Below are 17,977 nucleotides of genomic sequence, written 5' to 3' on the forward strand. Positions count from 1 at the left end.
CTTTATCTCTTACTTTTTTCCACCCCTCTGCTCCCACCTGTGTTCAGAATCTGGCTATTTAAGCTAGGTATTTAATTGGAATGTTTGTCTGCACAATGTTAGTAATTAAATCCATGAGCTTTGGCAGTCATATGAACTCAGCATTTTTTTTAATGAGAAATTACGTAATCATTTATAGTCCTAACTGCATCTGCCATTTAAATCTGTTTGTAGTACTTCTTACCATGGGTATGTTCATCCTGCATATATTTATATTGAATCACAAAAATATTTACCTCATTAACTTGTTCCCAGCATAGGAACAATGGATCCCTCATTCCCTCAAAGCAACTCTTAAAATTGTTTGAACTTTTGAAGTGGAATGAAACAACTCTTGAAGAGAAGACAGTATTTGAGTCACCATTCACAAAGAATTCAGTGCAGTGACTTTAAGCAGCAATCTCATACATTAGTATTCGTGAATTAAAAAACATTGTTAAACAGATAAACCTGCTCAAGAGCACTAAAAATTCTTAAAATTATTATACAATGAAATAAAAAAATGTTTTCATTAGAACTGTGTTTTGCTTAGACTATGGGGAATAGAAAATTCAGATTCAAAATTCAGATCCAAACTATTTCAGAACTTTTGTGAAGGTTTATGTTAAAACCTGTCTTCTGAATTGCCCAAGGAACATGTAAGCATATAGTCTCAAAATAGCTTTTTAAACAGCTTCTCACAGATTATACCAATATTCTAATTTATTTTTCCTTCTCCATCTTCTTTGTACTCTCTATACTCTCTTTTACTATTTATAATAGACATGTTTTTGTTTTAATGTTTGAAGTTTGGCACCAGATAATAATTTCTAATAAGTGGATGAACTGAAAAAACCCATCTTGCTGAATGAGCTTGTATCCAGCAGCCATTAGCTGGGACATACACAAACAGGAATATCAACTGGTGATTTTGTCATGTGATCTCTCCCACTGCACATACAAATATAGAACATGACCATAAAAAGTAACAGAACATGCTCTCTACGAAGTAATTTATTGCAGTTGATGCTAGATTGGTATGCCAGCTGGAATTACCTTCCCAGCTCCTACTATTTTCACATATACAGATAATAAAGGCTGTGCACTGCAACAGATTCCAAATGAAAAAATATCAACATTGTTAATAAGATGCAAAAGTCTGCAAAAGCAACTTTTAACAAGCTTAACTGTTTGAAAATGCTTGCTAGAGACTCATAGCAGGAGTCAGAGAGCTAAATGAATTCTAGGGCTTCATAGGAAAAAATACTGCTTTTTGTGTGATATACATTTCTCTCTTTGCTGAGCACAAAAAAAAAATCAAGGATTATTATACATATAGGAGCTTTCTTTTTGTTTGAATTCCTTATTCATTAGTTTGTAAGCTGCAAGAGCTGAGCTAATTTATTTTTCCAGTGCATTCTCCCCTCCCTCTTTTTTTTTTTTAAAGGCACCATGTATGATAGCCCAACATGACAGGAACTCAGTAAATCCCCTCAGTCTCCACACCGCTGTCTCTGAATGTCTACAAAGCTACTATGCCATAATCGCAACTCGCTGGCTCATTCACAGCTTTACATTATAAAGCAAACAGTCTAGACAGCTGAATGACAGAATTACTCTCTTTTCTCTTGCATTTATAGATATGCTGTCATCTTCATTTGCTTTTCTCTACTCTGTGCATTCTGATACACTAATGATTAGCTTTCCTGTTTGGATTCCACACTGACTCCGTGGCTCTAGGCTATAAATACAACCGGAGCCCAGATGACATCATGTCAATAAAGGTCCTAGGGAGCAGGGGGGAGGACCCCTACTTCTTTCCTCCTCCTGGTTAGCTGGTGGTAACCAGCTTTTTCAAAATGGTTAACCAATCTGGCTTTACAATGGGATATTTTTCCTCATTGACATGGGCATATAAAAAGCCTAATGCCAGGAACCATCACTCTCTACAGTGGGAAAAAAATGTTCAATTCGTGTAGAATAGGCAGCCTTCAATTATTTTCAGGTCTGTCCACAGTGTAATTGAATGTATCTGTGCAAGAAATATATGCAAAAAAGAGAAAAAGAATGAACAGCAATATGTGTTCGAATGCCTATAAAAGACATGTACCTAATAGTTTTTAAAGAAAAAACTTAGGTAACTGGACTGTTTTGTACTGCTTTGTAACTTAGGTAACAAACTTAGGGTTTGTTCTCACTGAGAAAGAAACTTTAGTCTGTACTATTCCTGGTATTTTAACATTGGAATGATGTGTACACACGTATCATGTGGCATTTCCTCAATGCTAAAAGATAGTTAAATGATAGAAATGTACTTTCTTGACTTCAATAAGTTGCAGAAACCTATGCAAGACTGATAATGTGCAACTAAGACTTATGGATACACATGGCAAGCTCTGGTGATGTTTATGACAAGGTTTTTATTATTTGGTGCTTTTCTTAATGTTTCTGTAACTGTCATTCTGGATTGCTGCAGAATCTCTTTTACATCTATTCCTTTTTTTTTTTTTTAGCTTGTTTTGTTGCCATTTTTAAATGAAATTTCTAAACTTTACAGCTGAAAAAAATCTCAAAGCCTTGACTTGAGGTCAGAAAGTTGTAAAGGTAAGAGAGAATCCATTGCCATTCTTACTGGAAAAGCTGAGAAAATCACACTGATAGCACATCAGCTCAGTAGGCCAAACCATGACCTACAGCCTTTACTCGAACCAGAGCTGGGACAATCCCAACCCTTCAGAACATTGCCTTACATTATGGGCCATTGGAAACTGTTCACTGGGGAATATTTTACCTATGAGCATGGAGAGTTTTGTGGGCCACTGGCTCCAGTTGTATTCACAGCCAATATAAATGACTGCTTGAGGCCTGTACCAATGGGAATTTTGCCTGTTCTCTGTGAGTCATGACCCACTTTTACTCTCTCAGATCAGGGACAGCTGGAAAAACAACTGATCCCTTCTTGCTTGGAACTCTAAATCTACGGTCTTGCCTGAAATATCTGTGCTTTTTTTCTTTTCCTTGAGTACCCTTGCCATTGAGACACACTGATTAGAAACACTTTTAATTTGTGCCTCTAAGAACAATAGTGACATCAAAAAATCAATAATTTATATCATGTGCAGAGAGTCCTGATTTGAAAATAGGGAGTTTAATGCATTTTGTACTGGGGAGCTAACGCAAAAAGGCTGAACTGAAGGCCATGGAGAGACTGCAAGTGAAGACTTCATTCTCTGCATACTCCAAGAAGGAAGGCTCCAGGGTGGTCCCACAGAAGGGCTACATGATTGCTATTCCCAGGAATGATGCAGTGCTATTGTCCCTGTGCCCTCTAGAAACTACAAATGAGATTTCATAACAATTCCACAGCTTCCCTGAGCTTTCTAGTTGTGCGGGGAGGATTTAAATAGTTGCCACTAAAACAAGTATATAAATCAACTTGATAAAAGTGCTTTTTTTCATTTTCTTGACAAAACGTTTTGCCTTCCTTCCAGAATTGGGCTAACCTGAACCTCAGCTTGGAGAATACTGAGTCTACAGGCCAGTATTGATTTTTCTCTCACTAGTTTATACCCTGACTTTAATGTCTGTCATAGAGCATCCCTGGGGGGCTAGCAAAAAGCCATTCTATTCCACGGCATTTCCAGTTTCCAGAGAAACACTGATCCCACTTACAGCCACAAAGTGGAAACCTCTTTTGCTTTCTTTAACGATCTTATATGTATTAGTACAGAAAAGGTTCTTAACCCTGAACCATGGCTTTCTGATTATTACCATGCTTATAAAAGTGAAAGCAAGCCTCTAAGTGCGCTGTATAAATAACATAACAAATAAAAGCAAATGCAGAACTCGATGACATATAGGAATACAGGCTTTTAAATATGCTGCCTCTTGAAACTCTAGGTCACTTTCCTTACCTCTTGAGGCTCTTGACACTGAGATGCCAACACCAGGAAAGATCTCTGCGCTTGGAAAGCAGCACGTACCATCTCTGCCTGTAACAAAAGGAGGAAGACAAATTAAACCTTAGCCTGTAACCTCCAATGCTTCTTCTTGGCAGCTCAGAGTCAAGCGAGACAGCTCAAATCTTTCTTGCTGCTTCTCATCTAAATCACAGCAGAGTTGACTGGAGTAATGTATTACAGTACTGACTTAGCTATAAATTTTTTTACGTCTAAGATTAAGTTCCCTATATTTCTCAGATAGGAAATACAATGAGTTGATATGCAGGCTTTTGGTTATAATTTCTAAGATTAGTCACAGGAGGACTTAATTTTAACACTTCAGAGGATGTCTAGGCATTTTAATGGTGATGCTTATACCCAAGTGCAGGGTAAGAACTTATTACCACTGTAAACAGCAACCTGCAAACTTCCTGTTGAACCGGAACTTAAGCTGTAGTGCTGTTTAAGAAGAGTTGAGCTTGGCACATTTGCTGAGGGACTATACTCTAATAAATTCCTTGCCTGTCATCTGTAGGCAGACTCTAAGATTGATGGCTACAAGAGATTGTGGCTGAGGGCTTTTGGACAATTTTCCCTCACAGAACTCTAGAACTTGGGTACAGCATGTTTACGTGCTACCAGTGGGGAGAGGAGGTAAATCTCTATACTCCCGGGTGTTCCCTACTCATCAAATTTCTGGTCCTTTTTGTTCATTTGAACCCTATGCATTTTCTGTACATTCTGAATGATGTACATTCTGATTAGAATCAGAATTTCAGTATCCCTATACCTCATCCAGGTAGATGAGCAGTGACTACGAGAAAGCATTACTGGTATAGAAAAGAACGATTCATAGCTAGTGTATATTGCTAAATAAAGATCAAACCAAACCAAATGCTGTTAAGTTAATCTAATATGAATAGGTACATTTATAATCACTTTGTGAAAGGGTGGGGAAGCTCATGCTGGTTTTCCTTGGGGTTTTTTCAATCTTAAAAGAAAACAAGGAAATTTTATATACAGGCCTATATGGATGCAACTTAAAATACATAAAAGTCAGGAGATTTGAAGTTGTAGAAAAGTAAAACAGCCAAATTGTGTTTATTCATCTTAAAATGTGATGGCATGAATAAAACATGATCTGTTAGGATGAAAATCAGTACATGGAAGATGGTAAAAGAGACCCAACTTGGACAGTATTTGAGAGAAGGGGATAATATGGTCTGACAGGCTGAGATTTGGAAGGGTCTAATCATCTCTATAAATAGATAGAGAAATAAATAATAAGGGAACTTGTATGAGCATAGGAGACTTAAATTTTCCAGTGAGAGACATAAATACCATCAATAATAGCAAGGTTTAGATATTCTTAGACATTTCAGATGACTGACTTTTTGGTACAGAAATTCATAAAACAACAAGTGTGGGTTATTTTAAGTTTGGGGGGGGGGGTTGTGAGTGTGTGAGGAGAACCTTGTAGAACAGCTGAGCAAAAACTGATGCTCCTGGGGAGGAAGTGATTATGAATGAATTCAGAGCTTCTTAATTTGCAAGATGGACAAAAATAGACCTATACCTAAGGCCTGGTACAAGGCAAAATTTTAGAAAATAGAAAAATCAGTGAAAGAACATGATTGGTCTGAGGACCTTAATGATTTGAATGCAGGAAAGGATGGATTTACATTAAGAATGGAAATAATCTATGTGTGCTAGGCAGGAGGGAGAAATTGCAGGAAAGAGCTAGAGTCTCTGAATGAATAAATAACTAAAGCAACATACTAAGAATAGATACAAGACCTCCAAAGAGTGAGAAGAAGCCTTGATTATAAATGAGAATTCTTCTGCATGCATTATAATATGTACAAGCAAAGGAATGATGGATAAAGGTCTTATTGAACTGTACCTTGCACAGAAAAGCAAAACAAAGCCATATTATTTTTAACTACTGGAACAATAAAGAAATAAAGCAATGAAGTAGGGCCGTGACACTGACCTGAAGGGTAAGCTGGGCATGTCTACATCATTTTTAAGGTACAGCTTACCTGTTGTTGAATAAATGCTTTTCTCTAATTTCAAGAAACTGATGTACACAAAGATATTGAAAGGATAGCCAAGGAGAATGGTGATAAATCAATGGAAATTAGATTACTTGAAAGAGAAGTCAAATATATGTAGCTTAGTGTGACAAAATCATTGGGTCCGTATTATTTTTTTTCTAGAGTACTGAAGACACTGACAGATGGAAGAACAAGTAAAAAAGGTTTTAAATATATATCATTTGGAAATGGTACTAGATGACAGAAGTATGCAATGATGAATTGGGCAAATATGCCCAAGAAGAAGGGGGGAAAAGTATGTCAAGTGATATCATTACTGTTAGTTTGACCTCAGCACCATGAACATTTAAACCAAATTTGAAACAAGTCATTAAAAACACATTAAAAAATGGGAGAATTTACAATGACATCATCTGTGTTTAAAATCATTACTTTGTTTCTTAGAAAAGGATAATGTATCAGGTCTTGTATATTTAGATATCATGCAAAATGCTTATTGTACTCATAGGAAACTCATACTTTGAGTGGCAATGATACAAACTAGTATTAAAATTATTCAGTTGGATAAGAAGCTGGATAAACAGAGGCAATAATAGTGTATATTAGAGGTGGTGTTATTTGAGAGGAGGAAAGTTGCTAGTTGTGTTTCTCAGAGATTAGCTTTAGGAGCAATCAATATGGTTATTAGTGTCCTAACAGGAAGTATTAGGTGTGTACTCATAAAATTCACAGGAAACACAAAGTTAGGAGGTTTTAACATGGTCAAGAAGGACTAACTCATCACTTGAGAAGGGTAAGATGATTTTGTTGGCACAGGTAATATGAATTGGATAAAATTTAGTAGTCCCCCCTTGCTGCCCCTTCTAGGTGTAAACATGGAACTGATTAATTGGAAATACTGAAGACTGGAAAACACAAGTGTAAAAGCCAGGAGGGTGGCTTTGTGAAAAGAGCTTATGCAGTTCTACAGTGGATGTAGCAAAGTATTTTCAGTAAAGCTACAGAAGTGTTAGTACTATTGGAGAGAACCTCCTCTGGAATTCTGTGCAAAGCATTATTCACCTGTGTTAAAAATGATGAGTTTAAATCAGAATTTACACAGAGACAACCTACTTGTTTAGAGCAGTAAGTATCTGTCGTACAAAGATAAATTTTCAGTTTCACTTGTTTTGCTTAGCAACAGAGTGGCTGAGGAATATGAGGATTCTTTCTCATAGACAATGTAAATAATAGAGAATGAAGAAAAGGTCTGAAAACTGGGTCATAAGTAAACAGTCTCAAATTTAGAAGCTTTCCAACAATCCAAAAAATGAAGTTCAGAAGAGACCTTTCAAATTCCTATAAAGAGGTAGAATTATTTTAAGAGAGAGCTTTAGATGTTGATCAAACAGATAATAAACATGAGTAAAGAGTCCTTAGATATCAAAAGTTAAGATTGTTTATTAAGTTCTTGAACATATACTGAGCTGTAACATCAATGAGGTTTGAAAAATGTGCCTGGCACTTTGTTTGCACTGCATTAAACACATGCATTTGGTATCTCAGTGGTCGCTCAAGGAGGCCAAGCAGGAATTTTTTTCTCCACTCAGAGCATACAGTAACAATTGGTTTCTTGTCTGATTGTTCATCTCTTTCTGAAGTACTGGAATTTGGTCAGAGCTGGAGACAAGACTGTTGGATGACATACACTGATGTTCTTAAAAGACTGGCATTCCTTGAGTATGCCTTATACATGTTTCTTGCTTGTCTGACAGATGTGAAAACTATGGTTGGATGTGGAATCAGGATGCACTTTTCCTCCAGACTTGTATTACTCCTCCACTACTGCAAAGTGTGACCAAGGCCACTTTCTCGAAATGTCTAGGAGCTGTCTTTAAGAAATATTCTGCTATTGAAGACACCCAAGCCAATGGTAACATTCCTTTGAGTTACATGTGGTACATTTAAAGGGTGGCTTTTTGCATTTTTTTTATTATCCAAAATTTATTATAAGATGTTGGAAGCATTCAGTGGTCAGTGGACTAGATAATGATTGCAAGGCTTGTGCTGTATGCCCAAAATTTATACAGTCCTAAAAGCTTATAAGTGTGTAGGGATCACAGGGGTCACATCTCTCACCTCTGAATTTAAATCTTAATCAAAGGATCATGCTAACACAGTATTTGCATTTTACAAGAAGAATTTTATGAGACTTCTGCCACAGTTACTTCCTTCTTTCTGCAACAGCTTTAAAAATAGCTTTCAGAGTTTCACTGTTTCTGAGCATGAAGTACTTCTTTCCATGCATCCCATCAAAGTACTAGAAGAGCTTCTTCTAATTAAGAATGCATTAGTTCAGTCCATCACCATTCCAGTTCTTTCTTATAGTCTTTGAAACATCACACTTCATTGCTACCTCCTTCTGCTTAGTAGGCAAGCTGTGTAACTAAGCAGAGAGCACTACACTTTTAGAGGGAGATGACACTTTCATTAGACCCCCATACCCATACACACTAATGAGTGAAAATGGAGCAGGGAGGATTTTTCTCAACAACTTGTGCAGCTCAGGCAAAAGACTGCCACAGAACAAATCAGCTGAAACTCATTCAGTTATACTGATTTACAGTAATGAAGCCTGAGTGTCAAAAATGCATAGGAATCATGAACAAGTTTATCACAGTAGAGTAGACCACAAACTCGCACACATCTGTCTGCAGACAAAAATGTGCATATTTTGGAGGAACAGATAACTAACATCTGAAAACTCTGGGTAATCCTTTTGGCATTCTTGGTATTATGCATGGACACATCAATCATCAAACAGATCCCTCAGATGAGGAAGGAAGCAAGTTCATTAAAGCATTTCCTGCTCTGCTTTTAGCAGTTTGTACCAGGGGCTGGAGGAGATCGCTGCGACCTGAATGCCAGGACCATGTGGCGTTCCATACACCACCTCAATTTCCCCACCAGTAAATTGTGGAATAAGGCATCTTAATCCTTTACTTCACGTGTGTTTGACAGCTGACTTAGGTGACTGATACGACTGGGAGAGCTGAAGTCTGACACGTATGCCATGAGAGCCCAATTCCACGCCTGTGGAAACCTGTGGCAGTGACCCCTCTGTCACCATTGCAGTAGCAGCACAGACAGGCCTCTTCCCAGTTAAGCCTCCAGAAGTTAATGGAGGAATCATACTTACTTACAAATCACCTTTTTAATAGGAACTAGTTTAACATTCTCTGCCACAATATAATGCCAACTTCTGATATTTCCCAGAAGCCACTGCTTGAAAAATTGCCAGAGGCTCTGTGAGAGATGTTTAATGAAGACAATGCTTCTGACCTGTTTGAAGGAGCATGAGTACAGATTTCATCCAGACTTGCACTTTCAGATTGAGTAGATGTAGACGCACTGAACTTGAAGCTTAAACTACCAGTTTGTTTTGGAAAACTGCAGTTCTCCGGAGCAGATGTGATTTTAGGATCTGTCTCTCATTTTCTATGTTCTATTCAATCTAAGTTGACCATCACTATGGTATCCAAGCAACAGAAAATATAAATATTATTTATGTGACAACAGCTTGGCAAACTACAAGAACAAACAGGCACATGCATTCAGATCTCAAGTTACATGTAAATTCAGTATTTGAAAAAATAATAAAACTAAATAGAAGTAAGAGAAACAAACATAGGATTTCCTAATGACATTCAGTCGTGAAAATTACCCTATTGACCTCATAATATTAAATTTGTCAAATGCTATTGTATTTAATACCGTATTTCCTCAGAGTCATAGCACTGAAAAGCACAATGTAAATATCAGAATCCCCTGGACTTCTGCTGTTGGAGAATACTACACATCTGTATATATATATACATGCTAACTTTAACAGTGATAATTTGCAAATCAAAATACAGTTCTATATATTTTTGATTTCCAAAATATACTTAATGTCTTTATTCTGAAACAAAATAGTAAAGAGGATATGAGGGAATAGATCTGGGATTTAGTGATCCAGAGTTCTAAATGTAGTTTCCGCATAAATAATTCTGGGTCCCTTGTGTCTAGCAAAGGACACAATGACTGACAGCAAATGACAACTACAGATCGAGCTTCCCTGTTTTGAGCAAAGACCCCAGCATTTCTCTAAAAGGGACAGCACTGCCAGAGGAAGAGAAACAGTTTATCTTTTACATTCTGCTTTCAAAAGCCTCTTCAAAGCAAAGTGGTAAAGTGGCTGGTGGCTTGAAGGGAGAGGAAAGAAATGGAAATAGAATGGAGTTTAGATTAAATATGGGGCTGCCATAGGAACTATCCAGGTCTGCTAAAGAGACAGTATTTATTTTGTACAGCTAATTGGCTGATACAGTTTTTTTAAAAACTGGACCAAGAGCTGAAGAGTTAGTGGCAGTTCTCCAAACAGGGAACTTTTTATACTGGAAAAGGAAAGAAAGAAAAAAACCTGTCACCTTTCTCTTAACAGTCCATGCAGAAAACAGGGTTGAAATTCAAGTTAAAATTGAAGTCAGAGGGAGATTTGCCACTGATTTTGATAGAGCCAGAAGCCACCCCAGATATTTTCTATTTTCAGACAGATACATTTGACTACTGCCAATCAGGTGTCCTCTGTTACTGGGGTTTTTTTAGCGTTTTTTAGCCTTCATGGCTATGTCTATATTGGGGAATTTTTGTTAAAATTTCTCAGCATTGCTACTGCCTTTACAGTACCAGTCAGTGCTATCAATTGTATCAGTGTTGGTCTCTCTAGATGTTTATATCTGCCAGTGTATTAAACACTGTGTCATGTAACTGTGCACAGTGCTAGTAAATATTACTTATTTGTTATTTAAGAGTAGCATCTGTATCTAGGTTCATTAACTTTACCTTTTAGTAAGTTTGACTTTGACTTAAACCACTCAGAGTTCTTATCTGGTGGAGCTCAAACCATACTGGTCATAAAGATCTTTCGGTGCTAATGAAGTAAGACAGGTGGATAGAATTATTTGGGGTAAATTGTTACTGCCATTTTACTTCTCCACATGAAACATGAACTGGACAGATGTACTGGAGTAAAGGGATATTTAAAGCCACAACAGTTGGTTTTACATTAATTACAATATTATTGCCTTGGGTAAACGGGTTCTGCATCTTTTGCACCAATAAAATTTGCCAGTGTTCCAGAATTGCCTCTAGACTCTTTCAGTTTTAAATGACATGAATTTTTCTGATTGATCTCGAGGGACTGTTAACTTTAAAACCTAATGAATACTGTTAAAAATGTCAGCTTTGTTAAATAATTAATTATTAATATTGGTAGCAGAAGCAGTCGATTCATCTGTCACTGTTTCAAACACATATAAATATTTGGCTTTAGGGCCATTGTGGCTACTTATTATTGCCAAGTGAAGCAATAGGAGATCGTATTCACCAAAAATGTCTCAAATAACCTTTGCCATCCATTAGAGAGGAAGAACAAGTCCAGACCAAAGCTGTTGACCAGCAGATGTTCTCCTAAAGCTCAGGCTGCTTTTTTGTCTTCCAGATTCACAAACTCTTCATGAATATGTTTTTCAACAGCCAAAAATCTGCAACTCTCTTGACATCTGTTCATTTCAACTTTTACATGGAAGTTCCAAAACAAGATGTAATGTACTGATAGTTAGGGATTCCAGAAAATTCAGCACAGAAAAAATACTGAGAACTCTATGTAAAAATAAATAGTCCACACATTAATGAAGATGCCTATTTACAGACTAAAGTAGTGAGGCTTTTTTTCAATACCTTTCTGAACAGTTTTGAAAATGTTCAAGAATTCAAGTTTGCCATTTACATTGCAGACTGCTGTCTTCTGCAAAGAGTCAGTAGCCTGCTAAGAGATTTCAAAGCTGTCTCACTGCACAGCACACATTTAAAAGCCTCAACATCAGTAGAAGTAAAAGATGCTATTGGCACATTGCAACATCTGCTCTAGGTCTAAGCACCTAGTCCCTGGTGCTTATCTATAGACTGGACATGCCCAAAATGCTTTGTCAGCTGTGCGGGGATCTATGATAACATTTTCTGCCTTATAATGTGTAATTAGTGATAATCATAGAAACAAATGACTGATGAAAAAAGCCAAACATTTTAAAAACAAACATAAAAACATCATAAGAAAGAACTGCTTTTACACAGTGCAGAGGAAGCATCACTAAAATCTATATTAGGCCACTATTGTTGGCTTTTCCAGTGGAAATAAATGTAACTAACATCATTATTGCCAAGTGAATATTCTTTGTATCACATGTCAAAGATTATGCAATAACAAAATGTAACTTTTTTTGTAATCAGTATTAGGGAGAGTAGCAGCACCCCAACCTGCACAGGCATTTGTGGAAGCTTACCACAGTCTTCCTGAGAGAGCTCTTCTAGCTCTTTATGCTGACTAGCCTACAAAAGCAAACAGGTTCCTCAAAGAGAGGTGAGAAAGGAAATCCATTCCAGTTCAGGATTTCACTGAAGAACAGAAAGTGCAGTACATTAAAGTTTCACACACTTTCAAATTTTCTAGTTTCTACTATTACTTGGAGCTACAGTCTGTATCTCTGAAAGTGTGCATTACTTCTTTAAATAAACAGGAGCCACATACCATGTACTGAAGAATGAAGTCCAAGCTTTGGTTATTATTAAGATCAACAGTTTTAAAATTCAGGTTCCTTTTTTTTTCCTCATGGACATCTGAGCTCAGAATCCTTTGGAGGACCTGGTTGCCTGTGTTAAGGAACTATTTGTGGAAAGACCGCATTTCCCTGAGGAAAAGCAAACCTACATTTCCTCCATGGAACATATTCTGTAAACCAGCACACTGGACAACCACAGAGATCTTGGGGACCCACAGGTCTCACTGTGATCTGTACAAACAACCTTTTGCTGCACTGGCTGCAGGCACTCTGGTTATTTCTCTGATGGGCTGCCTTGCCCCTGAGGCCTGTTGTTGAGCAGCCCCACTCCCTATCCCCATCTATTCTGTCAGAAGCTCTTCTCAGTGAAGACCCAAATCCATGCTGAGGAAATTTCAGAAAAGACCTTATGATTTCACAGGCTTTAGGATGTCATTCATGTGTCCCCAGTTTAATACATACAAGTTCTAAGCAGTTCAGATGCGTATCTCTGTAAATTAAAAAGATTACAGCACTTGTCCTAAATATTCTTCTGGCACTGTTCACTGAGCACTCGACTGAGGAACAGATTTCTTGACTTTCTCTGTGTGACAAATACCAAATTGCCTGAAAAAAAGACTGGAGACCCATTCATTTCTAAGAAATTGTACTAACTTTGGAGACAAAGTTTGGACAAACAGATTCTTATATTGAAAAGACTGTTCTGCCTCTCATGCACTTCAAGACAACTGGTGACATTGTCCACGCACCTCATTCTTCATGTAGTCCCACTGAGCTCCCCAGAAGTAACTCAAAGGCTCACAGTGCCAAACCTGTCTCCTTGTAAATTCACTTCCACTTTTATCACCTTAGAAGAATCCCAGGCCCCAATCAAAATTTGCTAACACGGAAATAAGTTCAAAACTTAAACCTCAGACATCTATAATAATATTTAATATTTCTTCCCACCTGAACTATGTTTCTCTTTTCAGAGGTGTTAAATATCAAAAGCCTGTGTGTACTTGTAGAGGGACACTCAGCCCCTCTGAAAGGCAAGGTGCTTACCTATGGTACACAGTGATATGATTGAAAATCAGATCTGAACTAAGGTAGTTTTTTAAACAGAACATATATTAAAGCAACAAGGAAGAAATATGTCAGCCTCAAAGATCTATCTAAAAATCCTTAATGAATCTTTTCATTATATCTCTGGGGTTTAGAATAAAACATACAATTAAACTTATGAAACTATGTAGCAATACTTAAACTGCTTTGTAGTTCAGATTAATTGTGGAAATATATAGTTCAATTTATGGATGCCAATAGACTGAAAGAAGTTAGCAGTGACAGTGACATGGTTTAATCTATTCTAATGGACTCTTCAATATTCACAAATGTGAATATATTGATCATGCAATTCATATGGAATAAAAAGAGGCAATGCACATTTGTGGCCACATTATACCCTCATCACTCCTGACAGCACCCCCAGCTTATTTAAAACAACATTCAAACCGCACATTGGTTTCCCTTGTGGCTTAATTCTCATTATTCACTGAACTCCTTTTTACTAGAAACTGATTGAAGAGCCAGATTCTGAGCTCATTGTTTGGTTTTTTGCTGACTACAATGAACAGCCTTCTCAGTTTCCAAGCCCAGCATTTCTATACACTCAAAACTGTTGCAAACCCCAACTAGCAAAATAAAACCAGGTCAGGGATGGGGAGGCAGATGAGTGAAAAGAGTGTGCACGTGCTCTTCAGAAAGAATGAGACTGAAAATTAATAAAAGACTTGCTCAGAGCCTGTAGCAACAAATGACATCAATCAAGCATGTGAGATGTGTGTCCCAAAACAGAAAAAAAATGGGGGGCGGGGGGGGGGGCATTTATGGGTGTATATTTCTCAGTTTGAAACAAATGGATTTATACAATTTTACTACTCCAACTTGAAAAATCATAATTCTTCACAAGAAAAATAAGAACCATGAGCACCAGTAAAAAGAATTTTCAGTCACAAGACATTCATGCTGACGACAATTGTAAGGATACTGTCTTGATTTTTCTAATGGATCTTTTCTTGGTTTTATAAATCCTCTGTCTTGTTTTTTCTGGTGGATGGAGATAGTGTAATTTGCCAGTGGTTCACTGAAAATTACTGTTGTGAGAACCACCTCACTGTTCTGAGGCCAAGTGCCTGAGATGACTGGACCTATGCCCTCTAAATCCTAGCTGTTTTGAATCAGAGGGAAAAGTAAAGGTCCCTTTACCTTATCAAGGCTTCCTCGTGGACTTTGCCAACCCCACGTCTCCAATCCCCCCTACCAAGTTTCTCCTGACTTTATGCTAGCAAGTGTCCTACACAATGGCTTTGCAACAGGCTCATGGAGACCCTCTCACACTGTACTTGAGGCTGTGAGTGCAGCTGGTCCACATATTAAAGCTATCTGTCATTTAGCTAGCTTATTTAGCCATGTAATTTTATCACTTTATGATTTTTGGTTAAGCTGATGCAGTGGCTTTCAACTGCCTCTAGTCTACACCTAATTCTCCTGGAAAACCACCAAGAAAAAGTGGTTTCCTGCCAGTTGACTTGCATTTGCTCTTAAAGGTCTTCAAGGAAAAAATTTTAGAGGACAGCAAAACTAGCATGAGTTAAGCATACGATCAGTTCTGATTTTGACTTCAAATGGCTGAAAATATAATGTATACCTTGATTAATTGCTGCACTCATTAGTTAAATTAATTGGTAAAACATGGACCTTAAATCTATTATGCTGAATTCATCTGGTCAATTAAAGAGCCCTTCACAATCAGAATTTTTTTCCATATGAGGAAGTTATCTAACATTTTCTTGGACAAATATGATGGATTTTTCTTTGGTTTCTCACTGCATATAAGGTTTCCCATACAAATCATTCGGATACCTTTTCTCACATCCTTGGGAGATCAGAAAACGCCATTGTACTGGGTAAACACACACAGATATAATTCCTGCTTTTAGGGGGCAACCATTTTATACCTTGGTCTAAAATGGTCCCTGATCAACTGCACTACTTTGAAATCAGCTACTCATGAGTTTAGTCAGGAACTACTCCATATGCAAAGAAGCCCCATGAAAAGAGGTTATGAAGAACTCTCGACAGCATTGAGTGTTTGTGTTTCTGATTTCTTATGTTTCTGACTGAGAAAATACCATATGGAATGTTCTCATTATATATTCCCACCACCACCTCCCTAAATTCATAGGTGTATGTTTTTCATGCCAGCAATACACAACTAAATGCCCAATACTGGCCACCACGGTGTTGTATTTTGTCTCCTCCTTGCCTTTTTAAATAATAGGAAAAGCAAGTGGTACTTACTGCAATGTCATTGTCAAGAAACTGATCCAGCTCCCATCAAAATGAATGGAAAAGCTCCCACTCTTTCAGGGGGTGTTGTTCTAGGCTCACAATGGACAGGTTCCTCATGATAAGGAGCCATCTTTATTCCCAACCAGGTGTCTTACAGTCAGACAGATGCAACCATGTCTGCACAGCCATTACACCTGACCCAATAAATCCTGCCTGTTTTGAAAGCCAGATTCAATCCCTAGACCACACCAGTAGTAGTCCTTTGGAACAGAGCAATCAAAGGTTGTAAAACTCCTGAAAATGTTACTTTTTTCTGGGTTAGGCACCTGGCTGCATTGTGTATAATGCATTTCCACCTTTCTTATCCTCTTCAAGTGAACATTCTTTATTGCTTAGGTTATGAAGGATCTAGTAGTGAGAAATACAGCTGAATTAGCATTACAAAATCAACTTTAACACTGATAGATTTCCAAAGTTGCTTTTTTTGGTCGATGATGTCATTTTATTTTCACTTTTATTGGACAGAACTACTGTTTTCTACGCTTAGTCTCTTTCTTTCAGCTGACTGCACTTTATATGCTGTAAAAAATGTTTGTCTTCTTATTCTTTTTTTATGTATTGTCATATGTTTTTCCCAGTCCTGCAGCAGCTACTTGGTTTGGCGTTTATTTCATGTAGTAGAAAATATCTATCACAGAAATGCAAAGGCAGCCTGACAACAAGCTTCTCTCTGGGCATGTTGACATCATCCTCCTCTCTGAGCTCTAATTCAACTTTCAACACAATGCCTAAAACCACACAGCCTCTGAGCACAAAGGATGAACACGAGAGTACACTTGTGCATTCTGTTGCCCTGTAAGCAAATTGCCTTGTTAATGAGGAATCAGTCAAATAATGGCTTTGATAGTCTGCATTTAGATTAGCTAAGATAAAGTGCAAAAGTGGGTTTTTTTGGTGTAGCACAGACAGCAGCACATCCTGTTCAAAGTTTGGGGCTATGAATGTCATTGACTAATTCTTTGACATCTGTCATATGAAAAGGCACCGTGCAGCTATTTCATGTGTCATAAATACTCTTTGGAAAAAAAGAGGCAGCTAGGATTTTTTAACTTCACTGATAGGCCGAACTGGAGCAGCGCTTTGCAAAGTGTATATATACCTCATAAAAGACATCTCCTCATTTCAGCTGTCTGTTTATATTTACATGGATTACACCCGGAAGAAGAAGAGAAAAATGTCATTGCTTTCACATAATAGATAAGGAAAAGAAATTCTGTGGGTATGTGCATAAGACCAACGTTTGTTAGGTGAATATTACTTTCTCTGCTCATCAAGAAAAGAAATCAGTGCATGCACAGAAAGAACCCCTGTAGATTGGATAATGTGCTATGAATTGCTTCTCTGTGCTACCTTGTTCGTGTAGTCATACATGTAATGAATTGCATCTCAGCTCTCTCCCAATAAGTGAGCAAGCGAACCAACAGCCATTTCACTTCTGAATGTTCCAAGGTGGTTGCTTCCCTGAGCTCTGCATTTCAGCAGCTGCAAGCTGATGGAAGAGAGGAGGGAAAAGGCATCCATATTTTTTAAAGTTTTCCATTCCAAGCTAAATAGCTTGGATGAGAGAAGAGAGAACATAACTGAATCACACAGACAATCTGTTCTTTCAACTGGTGGGGTTGGTAGGTTAAAAGGTTTTTACAAATAAACAAGTAAAAGAAAGGCAAGTATTAGCTTATGTTTTTGACAGAAGGCTGTAATTATGCTCTGCTCTGTCCCACATAAAATGCTAAAATATGGAAATGTTACATTATCTATCTTTCTTTTATAGAACTAGTACATTCTCTTCTTATCGTGATGTCTGATCTGGTACATTATTCAAACTCAAGCCAAAGTATTCCACCACTTGAGTTATCACACAAAAACAACATGAAGAAGCTCATAATAAACACATCACAAAAACCTGCTCCTTGGCCTTCTAAAATTTTGC

The 17,977-nt window shown here is 37.5% G+C and overlaps 1 protein-coding gene across 3 annotated transcripts in view; it reads right to left on the bottom strand.

Moving 5' to 3' along the window:
* The window catches only part of CAP2 (cyclase associated actin cytoskeleton regulatory protein 2), a 68,603-nt gene that overhangs the window by 32,214 nt on the left and 18,412 nt on the right, over positions 1-17,977 (bottom strand). For all 3 annotated transcript variants that reach the window (XM_027654030.1, XM_027654031.1, XM_027654032.1), the window contains one exon: positions 3,933-4,010. In XM_027654030.1, the coding sequence (XP_027509831.1) occupies positions 3,933-4,010 (78 nt within the window). The remainder of the gene's footprint in view (positions 1-3,932; positions 4,011-17,977) is intronic.

The sequence above is a fragment of the Corapipo altera genome, unplaced genomic scaffold (assembly GCF_003945725.1).
Source record: "Corapipo altera isolate COAL_440 unplaced genomic scaffold, ASM394572v1 60, whole genome shotgun sequence".
NCBI classification, from domain to species: Eukaryota; Metazoa; Chordata; class Aves; order Passeriformes; family Pipridae; genus Corapipo; species Corapipo altera.